This window comes from Dunckerocampus dactyliophorus, chromosome 20, assembly GCF_027744805.1.
Source record: "Dunckerocampus dactyliophorus isolate RoL2022-P2 chromosome 20, RoL_Ddac_1.1, whole genome shotgun sequence".
NCBI lineage: Eukaryota > Metazoa > Chordata > Actinopteri > Syngnathiformes > Syngnathidae > Dunckerocampus > Dunckerocampus dactyliophorus.
Window position 1 is genome coordinate 17,649,409 of NC_072838.1, and position 17,642 is coordinate 17,667,050.

Sequence of the window (17,642 nt, forward strand, 5' to 3'; positions counted from 1 at the left end):
GTTAGCAGTAGTTGTGTGATGTTCATTACCATTTTGAGAGAGTTTTACCTTTTGCATTTACCTTGACGTGTGTTTGTTCTCAGTTGTCCACACAAGAAAATGTACTCTCTGCCGTGTGTGCTTGTGCGTGCGCGTGCGTGTGCGTGTGCGTGTGTGTGAGCTTCATATTAGCTCTGCCACTAACGCATGCTGTGGCTTGCTTAACCAATCAGACGGCGCCGTGGGTGGAGCCATGCTGGAAGGAGAGAGAGAGAGAGAGAGACACAGTTGCATCTGAGCCGAAATAACCCAGATTTCTTGATATCGGCCCATCGGATTTAAATAAAGGCCGATACTGATATTCAATATTCCAAATATCAGACCAGCCGATAATCTGTCAGCCACTATTACTCATGCTCCAATTTCTGTGGGCGGGACCTTTTCCAAAGTGTTCCCTCAAAGTTGGAAAACGCTGTTGTCCAAAATGTCTTCAAAAAAACTAAAGACATCAAATTGGTTCATGCTCAAAAAACACATTCTATAAATTAAATAATAATAATAATAATAATCTGTGTCACCTATAACACAAAGCTAACACAAACTTTTGTCTTTAAATACATATAAAAAGGCATTTTTTTTTTTAGCCTTTTTGCAAACTGAAACATATCAGAATGGCCCACGCATCCTCTGACTTGTACATACATGATGTTTCTCTCGCTGGAAAATGTTTGGGCACCCCTGCACTACACAAAATCATGGCGAAACACGACCCCATGTGTCCAATGTTTACTGTTGGGTGGCCATTGCGTGCCGTTGTTCCTTTTAAGACAACAATGCAGATGCACCAACATCCAGGATGTAGTAGCTGCCATTGAAAGCAACACTAATGGTGGGCCAATATGCAAAGCTATGCTAATTTTATGCGCACTGTCAAGCCGCATATAGGCTCCACTCGCAATTAGACGCCAACTGATTGAAATCAGTTTGTTTTGTGGTTTTTTTTTGGTGTGTGTTGTGACAGTCCCCCTCCAGGAAGTAGATTAACGGCCATTATTGACCCTAATGCAAAGCAACGGGTGTTGCATTTCAAGGCACGCTGGCCGCATGACGACTTAATGATGCGTGCTTTAACGCAGTGCACCCGAGATGGACGAGTGGGGTGTGCAAGCGGGGGCGCCACATGCAGAAAAGGCTTTTTTTCTTCAAGCGTAAAAAGAAGTTAACCGCTTTTCAACTCCAGAAATGCTAAATGCAAAATTCCGATTGCGTAACGGCAAAGATTTGATGAGAGAACCAGGAAATGGCCCAAAAAAATGTTGAGAAATGAATTCTCATCAATCAATACTGTAACGTCATCGTAGCGTACATTTAGTGTGATGTGTCTCAAGCATCAAACCTGACAATAACATTGGAATGACTCTTTTTAGCACATATAATAATTAAATTAAATTCTAACAGCACACGTAATAATTAAATGAAATAATACCTTGACTTTACATGAATTGTGACAAATGGTGTACTGTAGATACCCAACCCTCCCCCTTCCTCCTGGCACCGCCCTTTTGCAAGGCAGGGGTGCGCTTGGTGAATCCGTAAGCAGCAGTAATTGTATTTCATAACTGTCACAAGACCAGGGACGGTCGGGAAGCTATTTGTGTCAGCGTCTCCATCATCTTCCTCTCCCCTCCCGCTCGCCTTCAATAAAACTCCAATCAGCAGCCAGATTGTTAGCAGTCCGCCTCCGAGATTATTAAAAAATCCAAATGAGGAATTTATGGCTGACACCCGCTAACAATTAATGGGGGAGTGCTTGATTAATAAAGTTGGCTCAGCAGCAGTCCCGACACTCCCCGTCGCTAAAGTTGAGGAGGAGGAGGCGGCGCTGCGGACGTGGTTGTCACGGACGACACCCGTGTCATTCTTTCTGATTAATGGAGCGGCGTGACCCCGCCCCCTAACCCGCCTTCTTCTCGTAGCAGGTAAAAATAGATGTAGGCCAACTTAGGAGGTGGAATTAAGGAGAGGAGAAAAGATTGAGAAATGTAGAAAAAGTCACCTGGCTAACCTTGTCACCATGTCCAGTCAGCTGTGATTAATTAGTGGAGGGAGGCTGAGGAATTAGGTCAGGGCTGTGTGTGTGTGTGTGTGTGTGTGTGTGTGTGTGTGTGTGTGTGTAGCGTGCATGCACGTAAACTTTTTTGGGGGGGAGAAAATGTTAATCACCACTGCCGCATCTGACAATTATTTTCATTATCAGTTAATTTGCCGTTTAATCAGTCCGATGTCGGGCGTCGGTGAAAAATGTCAAAAGAGTCGTCAAGTGACAAATGTCGAATGTAATCAGCCATCTTTCGCTCAATTTTTTTTTTTTTTTTTGGTCTCCCAATTTTCTAAACCCATGTGAAAGGACATTTGAGCGGTTGCACTATACTGTAATCCCTCGTTTATCGCGGTAAATTGGTTCCAGACCCGATTGCGATAAGTGAATTTCCACAAAGTAGGATTCAACTAGTTTTTTTTATTACAGCCCGCTAGACATGAAATAACACCCCTATAGTCACCATTTCACTCCTATTCTTTGTTTACAACACATTGTACAACTGTAATGCACAGGCTATGGGATCACCGCAGGGACACAAACGGACGCTGCTTTAAGCACAGCATTCCACCAAGCTAACTAGTTAGCCTCCAATTTACTTATTGGGAACTTGGGATGGGCACAGTGCGGGCCTTAATCCACCCCACCGGGGCATTTCCAAATTACTTTTTTTTTTTACAACCATAGCTGTCAACATGTCTTGCTAAGGTCGCACAGGAAAGTGTTAGAAACAACACAACATGTCAACACACACATGACACACTATGTAACCCAGCTACTGCACCATGTGGGCATACAAATAAACAATAAACGCACAACACCCATGCTAAAATATATATTGCCTATATTGCATGCTGGGTAGCTTGTGGTACCCAGGTAATGTGGTAATGGTAATGGTAATGTGCTTCATGCAACATTTGCAGTTTTGTGCTCATTTTTTCCGTGCTTATCATACAAGCGTAAAAAGAAGTTAGCCGGTGTTGACAATAACACGGAAAATTTCTCTCACATGACAAAGACGTAACGTAAAACTTTGACTTCTTAAGAAGTTAATAAAAACATGAAATCACGCTACATTTGTTAGCATGCGTTGACGATGTCATGAGTGATGTCTGTTCAAAGTCCCAATTTGGCGCAACATTCTGAGAATGTCGGTCAACTTCCCAACCGTGTGACACTCGGGGCATTGGAATGAGAGGTTCTGTTTCATCTTCTTTTATCATGGAAAAAAAAAAAAAGAAGTCCTCCGTTCTGTCTTTGGGCGAGGCGTTTAAGGATGAGAGCCCCCTCAGACAAATCCTTGAACCCATAACGAGCATATTTAACAACCATGGCTATATATCCAACCCCCCCGCCTTCCTTTTTTTTGTCTGGCAATTAAAGAGTCCCCGTGTGTAATTTAATTCTTCTTTTCAAGTGCGGGGGCTCCCCCGAGACGTGGCCTGTAGCTGTGCCATCGCTCTTTTGGTGATTATCATTAATGAATGTCGCCCAGGACCATCCCTCAATGTGACTGCGCAGGAAACACAGGCCCTAATTAAAGGTTCCTATTCATAAATATACGCCTACAACCACGCGCATGCTCCTTTTAATGTCAAGAAGGGACACTTTTAAGAGCGGCGGTGACATCTTTAGAAGGAAAAAAAAAGCCTGCAAGGAGGGATCTGCTGTGCAATTTCACATTTGCGGAACGGTGGAAGATTAGGATGCTCTAATTTGACACTTAATAGGAAAAGTTGAGTCCTGGCTGTAATCGGCATGCAGAAAAAGTCGTGTTGGTTGTGTTAGTAAATAGAGGATCTTTTCTTTATTTTTTCAAGAATCTGTCCCTTTCTGTTTCCACTTAATGGCTGAAAAATGCTAATTGGGGCGCTCGTGTCAAAGCAAACAAAGGACCGAGGAGGCGCAGTTTCAAACAGGAAACGTGCCGCCGAGGAAAGTCGAAACCTGTATAATTTTCATTTTTGACGCCATTATCAGTCTTACAAAAGTTTTGAGAAACTTTTCTATGATATTGAATGGGACATTGTCTCTTTTGACTACGACTACAGTTGTTCATGTATTTATTTACCAAGAACTCCTTTTGAAGTGCTGAGAGCTGTTTGTAACGTTTTACTTACCTTATTTAGCCACTTGGGTGGTGCAAACAGCGCAGTGGGAGAGCACCACACCAAATGAATGACATGAATGACACATTGTCACATTAAAGCTTGTCTGTAGGTTAGTCAGGTGTTCCTAATGTTCTAGTCACTCATTAAAAACACTTCATTTACAGACTGGAAATGTTGCTAATATACTAATATTGTTAATATATATTGTTATTTATTTACACATATATATATATATATATAGTATATATATAGTGTTAATATTGTTAATATATTAATAATAATAAACATTGAATATATCAGTATTAATTAATGCGGCAAACATTTAAAAATAATGATTACACATTTAATAAAAAGAGATACTTAATATTACATCTAGAAATATGAATGAATCTTTAAAAAATTACAAAAAATAAGAATAAACATGAATACATTGCATAACTTTTTCAGTGTTTTGTAATTATTACATATTTTAATAATTACATGCCAATATATTTACATCTAAGAGTATTTATGTATCTTATAGTGTAAGAAAGTTGTAACATTGTTTCTTTTTATTAAATATGAGGAGCATTTTTGGTCAACATTTTGGCCCATGAGCCGCAGGTTGCCCACCCCCGGCACATCCACTACAATCCATTCTCAGGTGATAAAATAGCTGCACATGCTGTCTATCCTCTCACGATATCAACTTTCATTTGTCAACCTTGTACATCTTACCGCCCCCCACCTCGCCCGGTACCCCCAAAACTGTCCAAATTTAGAAAAGGAGGGGATTACGAGGCTTTAATTGCATTGTCAAAAGTACGGCAACACGTCTCCTCTTGAAAGTCATACGCCCAGCTGATGCTGGCGTTTTTAATTACGTGGACTTATCTGATAGATGTGTGCACATAGATAGAGCCCGTGTCAAAGTTTCTCTTCTTTATGAATTCTTTTTATCATATATATACTTATCCTTATATTCCGCCTGTCAGCCATTGATTGGAGATTACAGGCCTTATTTCAACTTCAGTCCAACTCCAAAGAACACACAACGCTGCTTCTTTTCCACAAAAAATGGGCTGATTTATTCATGACTAATGGGAGGAAGGCATGACATTTTTTTCGTCATGGACATGTGGCCCATTAGCTTCAGCATGCGCCACGATAAATACTTCATCTCCTGAGAGAAATCGAAGAAAAAGTGTTTAAACGTGTAACGTTTGTTTCCCGGAGCATTTCTGCAGGTGTTTTCCACAGTGCAGTCTTCTCTCTGTTGTTGCTGGAGACAAAAAGAAAGAAACGGGAAGTGGAGAAGTAAATAAGCACTCGCTGGACACAACGTGAAGTACACCTGCGCAGCGTGGGTACATCCAACATGACAGCTACCACAACACACTTAGCTTGTATGTTCTATGACTTGTGAGGAGATCTGGCAGCACACATTGTTATGCACCTCAGCACCTCATGACCCCCCCCTGCTGGCCCTGCTGGTACTGCTCTACTCTTTTTGTTCTGTTCCCCAACCTTCACAGCTGAAGGCAACATTTAGTTTTTCTTCTAACAGCAAAAATAATGCACGTTTGAGATTATGCTAATCATATTATTATTGTTATCATGTCTCTTGGAGACAAATAAAGTATCTATTAGTTTTGCACTTGAGCTCTGTTAAATAAACACAGGTATTTGACAATATGATTGTTATTGATATGTTTTTTCCCAATATTTTAGTCACTCGTCATAATTTTTGAAGGTCAAAATATTACAAACAAGCACCGTGGCAGATCTGCGCCACTCATTCACATACTGTCATAGATAGTTACTGTGGTGGTGCTGTTATTTTTTCTAATTAAAAGAAAAATCTTACTCAAATGTAAAAATTGTAAATTAAATTGTACTATTTTTTTCATTTAAAATAAATGGGGTAATTTTTTTAAATAAATTTTAATAAGGAGTCGTCATGATGACCCTGCTGATACTTCTCCACCTTTTGGTTTCAAAGATTATCTTCTAATATCAAAAATAAATATTAGTTTTTGTGCCGTTTAGATTATTTCTCCAATTGGATCACTTAACCTGCAATATTGACTTAGTTATGTTGTTAGCTGGGATGGTATGCTAGGGTATGTTTATTTGTTTCAGACGTGCATAACAAGTTACGTGAAGGAGCATCACATGGTTACATTTGCACAGTTCAACGTGTCTGAAAAGTAGTAGGAAGAAGCAGTATTTCTCTTGAATCCTACCTCTTCCCCACGTCTCTTACTGATCATGCATTCACACCATAACTTTTACTTGTCGACACTTGCAATATTTCTCTGACATTTGTCTTTTACATTTTGTCTGAATAAATAATAACATAACTGCACACAATTAAGAGTTCCAGATGTTTGACTCTCACGGTATATTTGTGTATGTACTCTGTTTTCTAATATTTTGGTCATACTTTTACAAATGGTCATCTGTTACCTACACCACTGCAATCTATTGTTATAGACATACAGATACTAGCTAGGAATGATCTTTTTTAATGACAAAAAATATCCTCCTCAAAAGTAAAAAAAAAAAAAAAAAAAAGTTAAAATGTTAGTATTTTTTGAAATATTAAATAAATAGTGTATTTTTTGGTAATTGAAAAAAAATGACATTGATGATAGAAGGTGCCCCCCTCCTGTCTGGCTGGTAGTGACGTCACAGCTCTCCGTCAATCAGCAGCCAATAGTGACAGACGCCGATGGACATTTTTCTTTTTTGGGGAGGGCGGTGCTCGGTTCTGCTCGGGCCTCATTATAAACCCGAGGAGCTGTCATGTGGAAGCGCGCATAGCGAGGCGAACACTCACCATGATTGTGAAGTTTGTCCTTCCACTTTGCACTCAGTGAGAAAAATAGTCCGGCGCCGGCATCGCAGCCATCCACTCTTCTCCTCGTGGAATTCATTAAATGTTCTTTATTTTCCATCTTGCATGCTGGCATTAGAGATATAACCCACATCGGTGTTTGCCCCCCCTTTATATATAAACACTTTGCAGTGTTTGGGACGCCGTGAGGGCTAATGGAGCCTCCCGTGGATGGAAGAGCCCCTCCCCTCCCCTCTGCGTGAAGCCTCCAAATAAAGGTGGAACCAATTGGTCTGCCATTGCTTTTGTCCCACTTTTTTTTTTTTTTAAACACTCCAAATTCCATGCAAACTTTCATAGCCTGAACTTGTCTGACTCATAAGAGACAAAATCCATGATGCACCCTTTCAGAACAGTCAAAGTATGCATTATTTGTCTACAAAGTGTCTAAAAACAGCCTTTTTTGTCTCTTATCTAAGATTATTTGTCTGTCGTTGGTGGCGGTTGCCCAGTCACTAGGGTGTGTATGCATTTTATTTCATTTCATGCTCAAGTTTTGTATTTTTCTCACCTTCAATTAATATGAATTTAGTATGTAGCGTGTGACATGTTCAAATCTTTCAAAGAGTGCGACTGCGTATAACGCATTGCTTAGACGGGGGCCACACTGCATGGTTGCAGCCCTATTTGTGCATGTTTGCGGTCAAATTAGTACAAAATTCATTGGATTTTTTTTGTTGTTGTTTTAGGGATGCAAAAATGTAATTTTTTTTAACATTATTTGTATATACTGGATGTATTTGTTTAATGGAAGTTTCCTAGTTAACAGGACATGTGCAATTTTTTTACTCTGATGCTTACATTTATTAAAATTTTAGCTTTTTCTTCACCCTTTATTGAGAATAATTTAGCATGGAGTGGGTGAAAACATTTTCAAATCTTGCATTGGCGTTAACGCATTGCGGGGGTGCGGGGGGGGGGGGGGGCGTCACTGTATGCTTATATTATAACTTTTCAGTATAGCCCCTTTATTTTTGGGTAGCAGCTTTCAATTGCGTTATGACTTGCTTACACTGCTAAGGTATTGTTGGCATATTTAAACGGCTGAAGGGTGCTATGTTCTAAAAAAAAAAAAAAAAAAAAAAGAAGTGGCCTTGACCTCACAACTATAGCGTAGATGTGGGTTCACACTCATTACCGCCCACCTGCAACACGTATGTGCATGTTTGTGGTGAAATGACATGGCGTGCTGCATGTTAAAACATATGGAAATTCATCTTAGGGCACAATTGCACCCCCATGGATCCATTTTGTTAAAAATACGTGACATTAAAATGTATAATTTTCACTGTAAATAATTACAAGATGTATTTTTTTTTCACCTTCATATGCGATATTGCTTTTGTAAATGGGTTACTGGAGGTGCATCTGCATATATGAAAGGTTGGAAGGCATTAAAGGTGTCCAATCAAAAGTGCCCTAAACCAGATAACACACTAGTTACAACCCACCTACAACACATTTGTGCATGTCATATGATATATCGCATGTTAAATGTATGTCAATTCACCATTGCATGCACACACACACACAAATAAAATGAAAATATAATTTTTTGGCAGTGAAAAAATGAAATTGTAGTTAATTGTTACTGTAGCTGTAAATAGTAGCACTGTACACTTGTTTTCAACGTCCACAAGGTATGTCTGTGCTCCAAAGCTGTAAAAAGTACCAAAAAGCTGTATATTTAACATACGAACTTCGTTTGCAAGACACACTCACGTGTACTTGTAACTTTTCATCTGCTCTTTTAATGTCAATATGCAAACTGGACCCTGCGAGTGTGCGTGTGAGTGTATGTATGTGAGTAAATGGGGTGTTTTGCTGGTGGGTGTGCGTGCGTATGTGTCAAAGTGACGCCTTCCAGTAGTAAAGATGAGATTGACAGACAGGTGGGCTCAGGCTGTCAGGGTGACGCGCCTTGAAGGGGTGGAGTAAAAAGCAAGCAAGAGGCCGGCCTGCCGTGCTTGCATGTGTCCGTCCATCAGTGCGAGCAGCCCCGGTCTCGCTTCGCCATCATTGCCGCGGAGCACCTCTTCTTTTTTCATTTGACGCTTTGTTTTTTTTGTGTAATTGAACATTCATACATTAGTTAGCGGGCGCGCACACGCTTAGACGAGCAGCGTGCATGTGAGTATCGAACGAGCGCACGTCAATGACTGACAAGCTGAAGCGAGCGCGAGCTTTAACGTGTCACTCTTCCTTCTTCTCCCCGCAGTGAGAGACCTCCGAGTGGGCACGGAAGGGACCCCAGCCCGGCCTACCGCCGGCCCACCACCGAGACTTCTGTGTACTTTTGAGTCCGGCTTAGAGGTAGGAAATAGTCCGACCGAGAGGGGCTGGAGGGGGGCTCTTTCTCCCTGAGCCACCTCCGGTACATCCACACGGTACCTTCTGGCACTTTCCACGCCGAGAAACAACTTCACGGACCGGGCGTATCGTCTCCCTCATTTGCGGAAATACTCTTTAAAAACAATGCCCAAAGGCGAGTAACAAGATTAAGTCCTCCATTTTTTTCAAAACACGAAGAAGGGGATCTACACAGCTCGCTCCAAGACTTCCGGACTCGTCGCTCGTCGTTGCTTTTTCCACCCAGCGGTTTGGGCGAGCAGTTCGGGGTCTCTGCATGAAAGCTCCCGGAGCAGCAGCAGCAGCATGCCCCGGAGGAAGCAGCAAGCACCGCGGCGCTCATCAGGTACGTCCCGGTACAGCAAACAAACACACCCTCGCTCACTTCATTGACTCGAATCAAACACACGAGAACGTTGAAGGGATGTTGAATTCAGGGGAAGTTTGCAAGTCAGGAAAAATGAATTTTAAGGAGAATGAAGTACGAGTTTTTGTTTTGTATTAGTTAAAAAACAAACGTACTATACTTTATTTGAGGAACATACCCTGAAAAAGGTTCAAACAGTTTGTATTAGTACACCGTTTTGGACACTATACTATTTATATAAAGGGTCTCCAAGTGGTCGTTTGTGGGCTCCCAATAGCTCGCCACAGTGTCAGAAAGTCATGTACCTTAAGTACTTTGGTGTTTTTTTGTATTGAATGACATGTAATGATGCAAATTCTGGATCGCCCCTTGCCGTTGTTTGGTTGATAACTTCGGGACCGTTTTGGAAAGTGTCCATGTTCAGCCAAAAGCGCTTTAGTTGAAAATGTTTCCATGGAAAACAGGTCACCTCGTGTACAACATGTACATGTACAACATAAGTGTCCCTTGTTTTTATTTTGGCTAAAGTCATAGTGCAAAATGTTGCAGACCCCCAGTCAATGTAGTAAACAATAGGACACCGACTGTACGCCAATTTGCTCCAGTTTAAATATTGTTGACATGCTTTCTTTTTGAAATATTTCTGTTTCATTCTCCATTTCACAAGTTCAAACAAACATAATCATCTCCCGTGTTTGTTTGTATTTGAAGAGGAAACAGAAGGGAAGCAAAAGTGACGTATTTTCAGCTTTCAGTGTTTTCCGGCTCCGGGATTTGCCATCCTCGATTTGACGCTTGATTGATCGCCTGTCACGCCCGCCGTCTTTCATCTATTCATTCCCGATAAACATCAACTAAATCATTCGCCATGGAGACACGCATGCGCCCAGCAGCTGGCTGGACTCTCCCTCAAAGGGTCACTCCTCCCTTTTTTCTTTTTTTTTCCGCCCGTGCTGAGACAAGACAAATTGAAAGAAAAGTTCTGGAGCAGGATGAATAACTTGGCGATTAAAGGAGGTGAGGAGGAGGGGTGTGAGAGGAGGAGGAGGAAGAAGAAGAAGAAGAAGAGGAGGAGGAGGAGGGTGGTGGGGCGTAGCAAGATCACAGAGAAGCACGCAGGAAAAGCAGCGTGAGCTTCTTAACGCCGTGACCTGACCTCCGTGTCAGGGAGGTGTTGAACGTTTTTTTGTGCAAGCACGAGTCGCGACCCGATACGAGACCAGATAAAGTCAGCGCCCATTTGAATTTTCAGTGTCCTGAATAAACACTGTAGCGCCGTAATTACCTCCACCAGGGACATTTTGTCACTTTTTCTTTAACATTTTACCCCCCGATGTTTTCCTTTATCTACGAGAAAGTAGTGCATGAGGAAACGAGGATTGTTTGGCATTCGGCGGGGGTCTGAGCTTGACTGAGTGACATTCTTGTTCGAGTTAGTCATTTTTGGGGTGGCTTTTGTGTTTCTGTATTGGTGTTTGTGTGTGGACGTGAGGAGCAATCTGGGAATGTGGCTCATTTCCACCCAACTAGTGCAGCCATGAGTTTGATGTCTTTTTGTGTGTTAAAATTAGGCATTTGAGGGCATTCTTCACAAAATAGTAGGGGTGTCAGGAGACACTGTGTTCACGAGACGAGAGTATACACGACATTGGGTTTACAAGACGAGATTTTAACATAACTTTAAGAAAAGTACAATGAAAAAATATAATGCATTCTACTAATGCTTTATTCAACTCTTCTGCACTCTGTGTATGCTAGCAGCTCCGTCTTCACCCACTGTGGCAAGGAGATTGTATAACTGATAAAAGGGCTCAGTCCATTCATGCCGTCGTTCTGTGGAACAAATGTGCCAATGTGCTGAAACCAATGCAAAAAAACACACGACTGCACATGGCAATATCGGAAAAATGATCCAGTTTATTTTCAGTTATTGTGTGATAAACTAATTTATTATCGTCCCAGGCCGAGTGCCCACTAGTCTTTTTTTTTTTTTTTTTTTCTGAACGAGAAATCTTGTCACGTTTTAATCTCGTGAGACCTGGTGACACCCCTACTAAATAGTGCATAAATCTTAATGACAAAATATGTGCATATGCAGGAGGTGGGTCGTCTGTAACCTTTCACACAGAGCTCCTGCAAAGTTGGTGTACGATATGAGAAGATCCAGCATACCGTTACATGTGCCTTACACGGAACAAACAAATGCAGGATATTGTCGCAACTGTGTGCCGTCACACAGGGACACACCATCCCAGTGGCTTTTTCCGACATTTTTATTTACTTAGGAGAAAGTAATGCATTGTAATAAGAAAAGTTGGATTTAAGGGGCCTTGGAGGAGGCCTGAGCTCTACTACTTGAAATTCTAGTTAGGTCATTTGTGGACAGTGTGTTTTGGTTTGACGTGCGTGCGTGCGTGCGTGTGTGTGGATGACGCCAAGCTTTGTGGAGCCATGCATTTGATTTGTGTTGAAGTGATTTTTTTTTTTTTAATTCTCACTAAATAATACATAAATTATGTAGTAGGCCATTATCTGTAATGTCTTTCACACAGAAATCTCATTTATTTTTCTATATATTTTATACAAAACTCAGCAAAGGCGATGACGAGCAACAGTTACTTCCAACACATCAGGCGGGCAAAGTGTCGCCACCACCCGGAATTCCCTTAGACACCACCTCTGTTACTGCTCTGATACTACATCCCCCCTACTGAACAGCGAAAATCAGGCTTTTCCAGGCCTTTATGGCCCTGGCGTGCATTTCTTGTGATTTACTGCTTCCTTAAAGAGTGACCACATGTGATCGCATCTTTTCAGAGTCAGTGGATCTTTGAGGGCCTCCGCAGGTTTAGCAAGAAAGTCACCCACTCTCACTCACTCTCCTGTGGTGATTGACACCACTGAAGCTGTTTGAAGTCTGCGCCATGATGACCAAAGCTGAGCCAATGAAAAGTGGCTTCAGAATGTTTAAGCAGGCGGCGGCGGCGGCTGCGGTCGGAAATGTGAGGTTAAGCAGACTTAATCAAGGTTGGGACGGCGAGACTTTGAACTGGTCGGTGCTGTAAGGTCTAATTGACGGGAGGCTTCGCTGATGGATGTGCTTGCATGTTTGAAGAGCTGGCCTGTCATGGGACGGCCTCAAGCCTCGACCGCAAAAGGAGCCTCAAAGTGAAACGTCGCCATTTGAGTCTTATGTTTTGACCAGTTTTTTTGTGCTTCTTCCTGTAATAATGCTACTGAATAAGGGACAGATACGCCTCCAAGGATGTTCCTATTCTGTCCTGATGACAGTGCATACTGTGAGTCATGAAAAATGTTCAAAAGTGTAACCAACCCTAATTTTTGCATGTGGAACGTTTGAAATGTATATCTGTTGTGTGCTATAACTTTACATCCTTTTCCTGTTAAGGCTCTAGACTGTTTCAGTGACGGACACACATCCTGCACACTGCAAGATGGGCCAGCGTCCCTCCTCAGAGTGTGTTTACCTCCCAGTCCAATATCTCCACTTGTCCCTGAGGAGTTCAAAACAAAAAGCTGCCTTGCCTCCTCGGAGGGAGAAAGACGGAAGGGAATGTTTCAATGGCTCCTTGTGTGCATATCGCTTCCAGTGGGCTCGGTTTCATCAGTCACAGGGATGCTTTTACACCCTGTAATGGCGCTGGGGCCTATCTAGTTTATGGCCAGTGACAATACATCAGTGTTCCCTCATCTGGAACCACATTAGTGCATCTGTTAGTTTTGGCAGCATGGTTCAGCACCATTTGAGCGGCACGTGTTTTTGCTGCAGTCATTCGTTGTCATTTTCGGCCGTGTTTTACTTTTGTGTGACAAGACCAGAAGTCTCTTTTTTTGGGTAATATTGTCTCTTAAGGCTTCACTACGCTACAGCGTTGTCACTACTCTGAATGCATCTTCATCCTGTTTATAGCTCTGAAGCTCTTGCAATTCTCTGCCCAAACACTAGGGGCAGTGTTTTCCTGAGCGTGAGCAGTGACCTGTGTAGTCATACCCGACCGCAATAAGTGAATTTCCACTAAGTAACCTGAATGTTTTCATATTTAGGAAAGGCTACATACTGCAAATGATGTACTAAAAGAAAGCGGACTAACTGCAGCTCTGCTGCCCATGCCGTTTCAATTTTTATTTTTTATTTTTTTTGGAGGGTTTGGAGGAGGAGAAGCAAGGCGGCGCCGTGACGCTGTGGCATAATGAAGCCTTTAGCAAGGAGTATGTTCACAAAAACAAAGGTTTTGTACAACTTTAAACTAAAGAGGTTTAACAGCAAGTACTAACAAAGTTCATATCAAGTCACTTTGAGCTTACATTAGAATTTGTGTACATTTATAGTAAGTGATGCAAAGTAATAGTTTGAGTGCCTAACAGCAAAAAGGTCATGAATCTGTTTTTGTTCAAAGTCAAAAAGGCACCACTGCGCCCCAACTCTTGCGCTGCCAGCCACAATATCTTAAATCAAAAGTGTGCCACTCTTTGTAATGAACGTGTCAACTAATCACTCAACATGGCAGAGTAATTACACAATGACACAGATTGGATTCCAGCTGCACACACGCAAAAAAAAAAGGCCAGCGCACGAGGAGGCGGTCCCCATGTACTCCAGGATGTGGCACCTCTACGGGGAGTGGCTCGTCCTTCCGCCACGTTTCTCCTAGTTCCTAATAGGGAAGTCTGCCATTGTTAACAATGTAGTTTCATTAGATTCAGCCAGTGTTTGGCATGTAGAGGGCACAATTCATCCAGGTCCAGTTAGTTTGCTGCCTAAACGGGCTGCAGATGTAGTAGCAATGGGCACATCCAAAGCTTGTAACAATGATGATGTGTTGTACCTCAGTTAACATCCGCCCCAGTTAGCGTGTTTTTTATTGTTGTTGTTGCAAAAATTTTGCCTTGGCTTGCGTTTGCCCGCTTGTTTAGCATCCAAAATACCGTCTTTTTTTTTTTTTTTTTTTTTTATCCACAAGACAAAATCTTGCAATACTTGATTGTGCAATGCATTGTGGGCCGGGGGGTGCCATTTTATGACAACAGCGTGCGTTTGAGTTGTAGAGAGATACACAACATAATCACACGGACCGCACAAAAGAGAGAGACAATGGGCCATACTGAGACAAGGATGCAAGAATTTTAGGGCTTAAAGAGAAGACCGTGGTCATTTCAGAGGTATGTAAATGTGACGGGAGTGGCTCCATCATCTACTCGTTCCTGCTTAACATCGCATCGAGGGTTTTATTTTACATCCATAACACTCGTTTCTGGTTCCAACAACAAAACATAAGCGTTCAAACTCACCGTAGCATGTTGACATCATCCCAAGTCAGACAGAGCACGCGTCAGCAGACACCTTGCTCACTGCCGCACTTCTGTGATGTCACTGCCGCTGGCAGTTTTTTTTTTTCTGTAGTGACGGCAAGGTACATGTTTATTGGTTCTAGAAGGTTGATATTTAGTTTGATACACTTTTACATTTCTGCAAATTGTGGTTGCAGCAGAAGAATGTGTTTATTTTGTGTTATTTTGTTAATTGATGGTTTTGGGGGGGTGGGTTCCAACTAAACTAGGTTAAGGTGATTTAAAATTTTCAGTTGTCATTCATTTGTCATTTGTAAGTATTTTTGTGTAGCTTATGTCGTGTCATCGACCTGGAATGAACCTGGTAGACACCAGCAGAGGGTGCGAGTCATTAGTTTGTTGCCTAGACAGGCGGCAGAAGAAGTCTAAAGTAAGCAGCAAAAAAGCAAAGGTGAATGATGAATGACTATTTTGAACCAAAAAAGGTCAATCCTGTCATGTAACACCAACAAAATGTGAGCAAACTTTGGTAAGTTTTAGCTATGACGGGGTTGAATGTCACACGTTGAGGATTTATTTAGCAGATCCACTTGGCTGGTGTGTATTTGAATGTGCAAAGGATGAGCTCTGAGCCTCAGGCAGGGGAATTGTTGATAGGTCAGTTCTTCTTGGAAGTTGACTTCAGTTGTTTGGAAACACTTATGTCAAATTGTAAAAAATGGACTTTAGGTAAAGGCTGTTCTGGCTTTCTGAACATCGTCATTTGTTCACTGGCATCCTGTTTTGTGATGTCATTGTTTGGTTGGAGCTTATTTATTCCATTATCAAGTTTAGCCCCAAAAATGCTAACTCTGCCGATTGTTCCAATCGCACAAAACCAGAAACACAATGCGTGGTCATGGTTTGTTGGTGTTTTTTGGCAGAAAGACGACAAAGTCCAGGTCCCAGCTCTACTATGAAGACACTTTGTTGTTGTTGTTGTTGCGGCACGCGTCAGGCAGCTGTCAGCCAAGGAAGCGGTGAGCATCACGCTATTAGCACCTCGCGTCGCTTCTATCTGGATGGCGTCCGATAAGGCGTTTAATGACATTTGTCAGGACCGCGACGTGCCGCGAGAGGGAATGTTTGAAGCGAGTGACTACGCAAGTGTGTGTTTGTGTGTGTGGCTGAGCCAGATGAGTTTATGATAAGGGAGCGTATGCAAAGTGTCATTAAGAGCGTGACATTGACTGAGAGAGTCGGCGCGGTGTGTTTGCAGGAAATCGCACACAGCTTACGCTTGCGTGTCCTCACCTTGCTAGAGGTGAAGTGACACATGAAGATGGATGCCTGGAGGAAAAAAGAATAACAAGGGGGTCAAATCCAAACTATTTATGAAATTTGGCCCGGTCCGCAGTGTGACGACGTAAAGGCATTCGGCTCGGTGAACGTATCCCTGACTTTAATGAGCTTGAGAGGAAACAGGAAAGCCTGGATTTCCACTCAGGCACAACAAAGGAATCCTTGACAAGGAAAGAAGGTCATTTCAGTTGTTTTTTTTTTTTTTAATGAAAACACAAACAAAACTGTGAGGCATAAATATGGCCTGCAGGAGGATTTCCTTCCTACACAATAACATTTGCTAAGAATTTGCTGTCATTTTGCTGTGTGACTACAAGAGAAGTCTTGTCAGGGCTGCAAAGGATCATGGGAGTTCACACGTGAAGTTGGGTTGGCTGTTGCACAGTTTTAACAAAAAGGAAGGAAAAGGGGCATAAAAGTGGGGAGTCATAATTTAGGGAGGAGTTTATGGGCTTGTTATGATGGTTGCTTTTTGCTGCAATTTTATACTCTGGCATATTTTTTATTTTTATGATTGTTGTCCACTTGCAGCATAGAATGTGTCCTTGCAAGTGTTATAGTTTTATTGCACCGTACCAGTAGCAAGTCATTAGCAATATCTGTTAGCATTAAATTCAAACTAACCTGTGATTAAACTTTTCTTTTTTGCATTTTTGCTTCTAATATTGACTAAGCGCCATATTTCCTTCCTTTAGCAATGAGTAGTACGCTAATATCAATGCTGCTTTTCCACTGCATAGTACCGGCTGGGTTTGACCTGGTACAATTAGTCGATTTATCGATTAGCCAATTCATTGACAACCTTTTTTTGGTATTCCATTCATGTTTTGTTTTTTTTATTTAAAATGTAAATGTTCTCTGATTTCAGCCTCACAAATATGAATATTTTTTAATTTCCTTAGTCATCCAAAAAAGCAGACCTATTATGTTTGTGTTTTAGGCAAAACAAGACACAGTTGTCTCTCTTTTATAGCACTTAACTGGTTCCAGACCCGACCGCAGTAAATGAATTTATACTATAGGATTCAGTGTTAATAAATGGAATATTTTTGTAGTTAAGAGCATGGAAAACCTGTTTATGACTTTCTAAATACTGTTTTTTAACATTATTAGAGGCCTGTAGACATGAAATAACACCCCAGAGTCACCTTTACACTCCTATTATTCATTGTTTACACAAGTTTGCACAACCATTGTGCGACAGGGACT

At 41.7% G+C, this 17,642-nt stretch overlaps 1 protein-coding gene across 5 annotated transcripts in view; it reads left to right on the top strand.

Annotated features, from left to right (window-relative positions):
* Window positions 1-17,642, top strand: part of LOC129172790 (teashirt homolog 1-like) — a 150,397-nt gene that overhangs the window by 112,461 nt on the left and 20,294 nt on the right. For 4 of the 5 annotated variants that reach the window (XM_054762841.1, XM_054762839.1, XM_054762840.1 and 1 more), the window contains one exon: window positions 9,285-9,761. In XM_054762841.1, the coding sequence (XP_054618816.1) occupies window positions 9,722-9,761 (40 nt within the window). In that variant the 5' untranslated portion in view covers window positions 9,285-9,721. Of the gene's footprint in view, window positions 1-8,923; window positions 9,197-9,284; window positions 9,762-17,642 lie in introns of those variants that run through there. The other variant, XM_054762842.1, reaches the window with a different exon arrangement.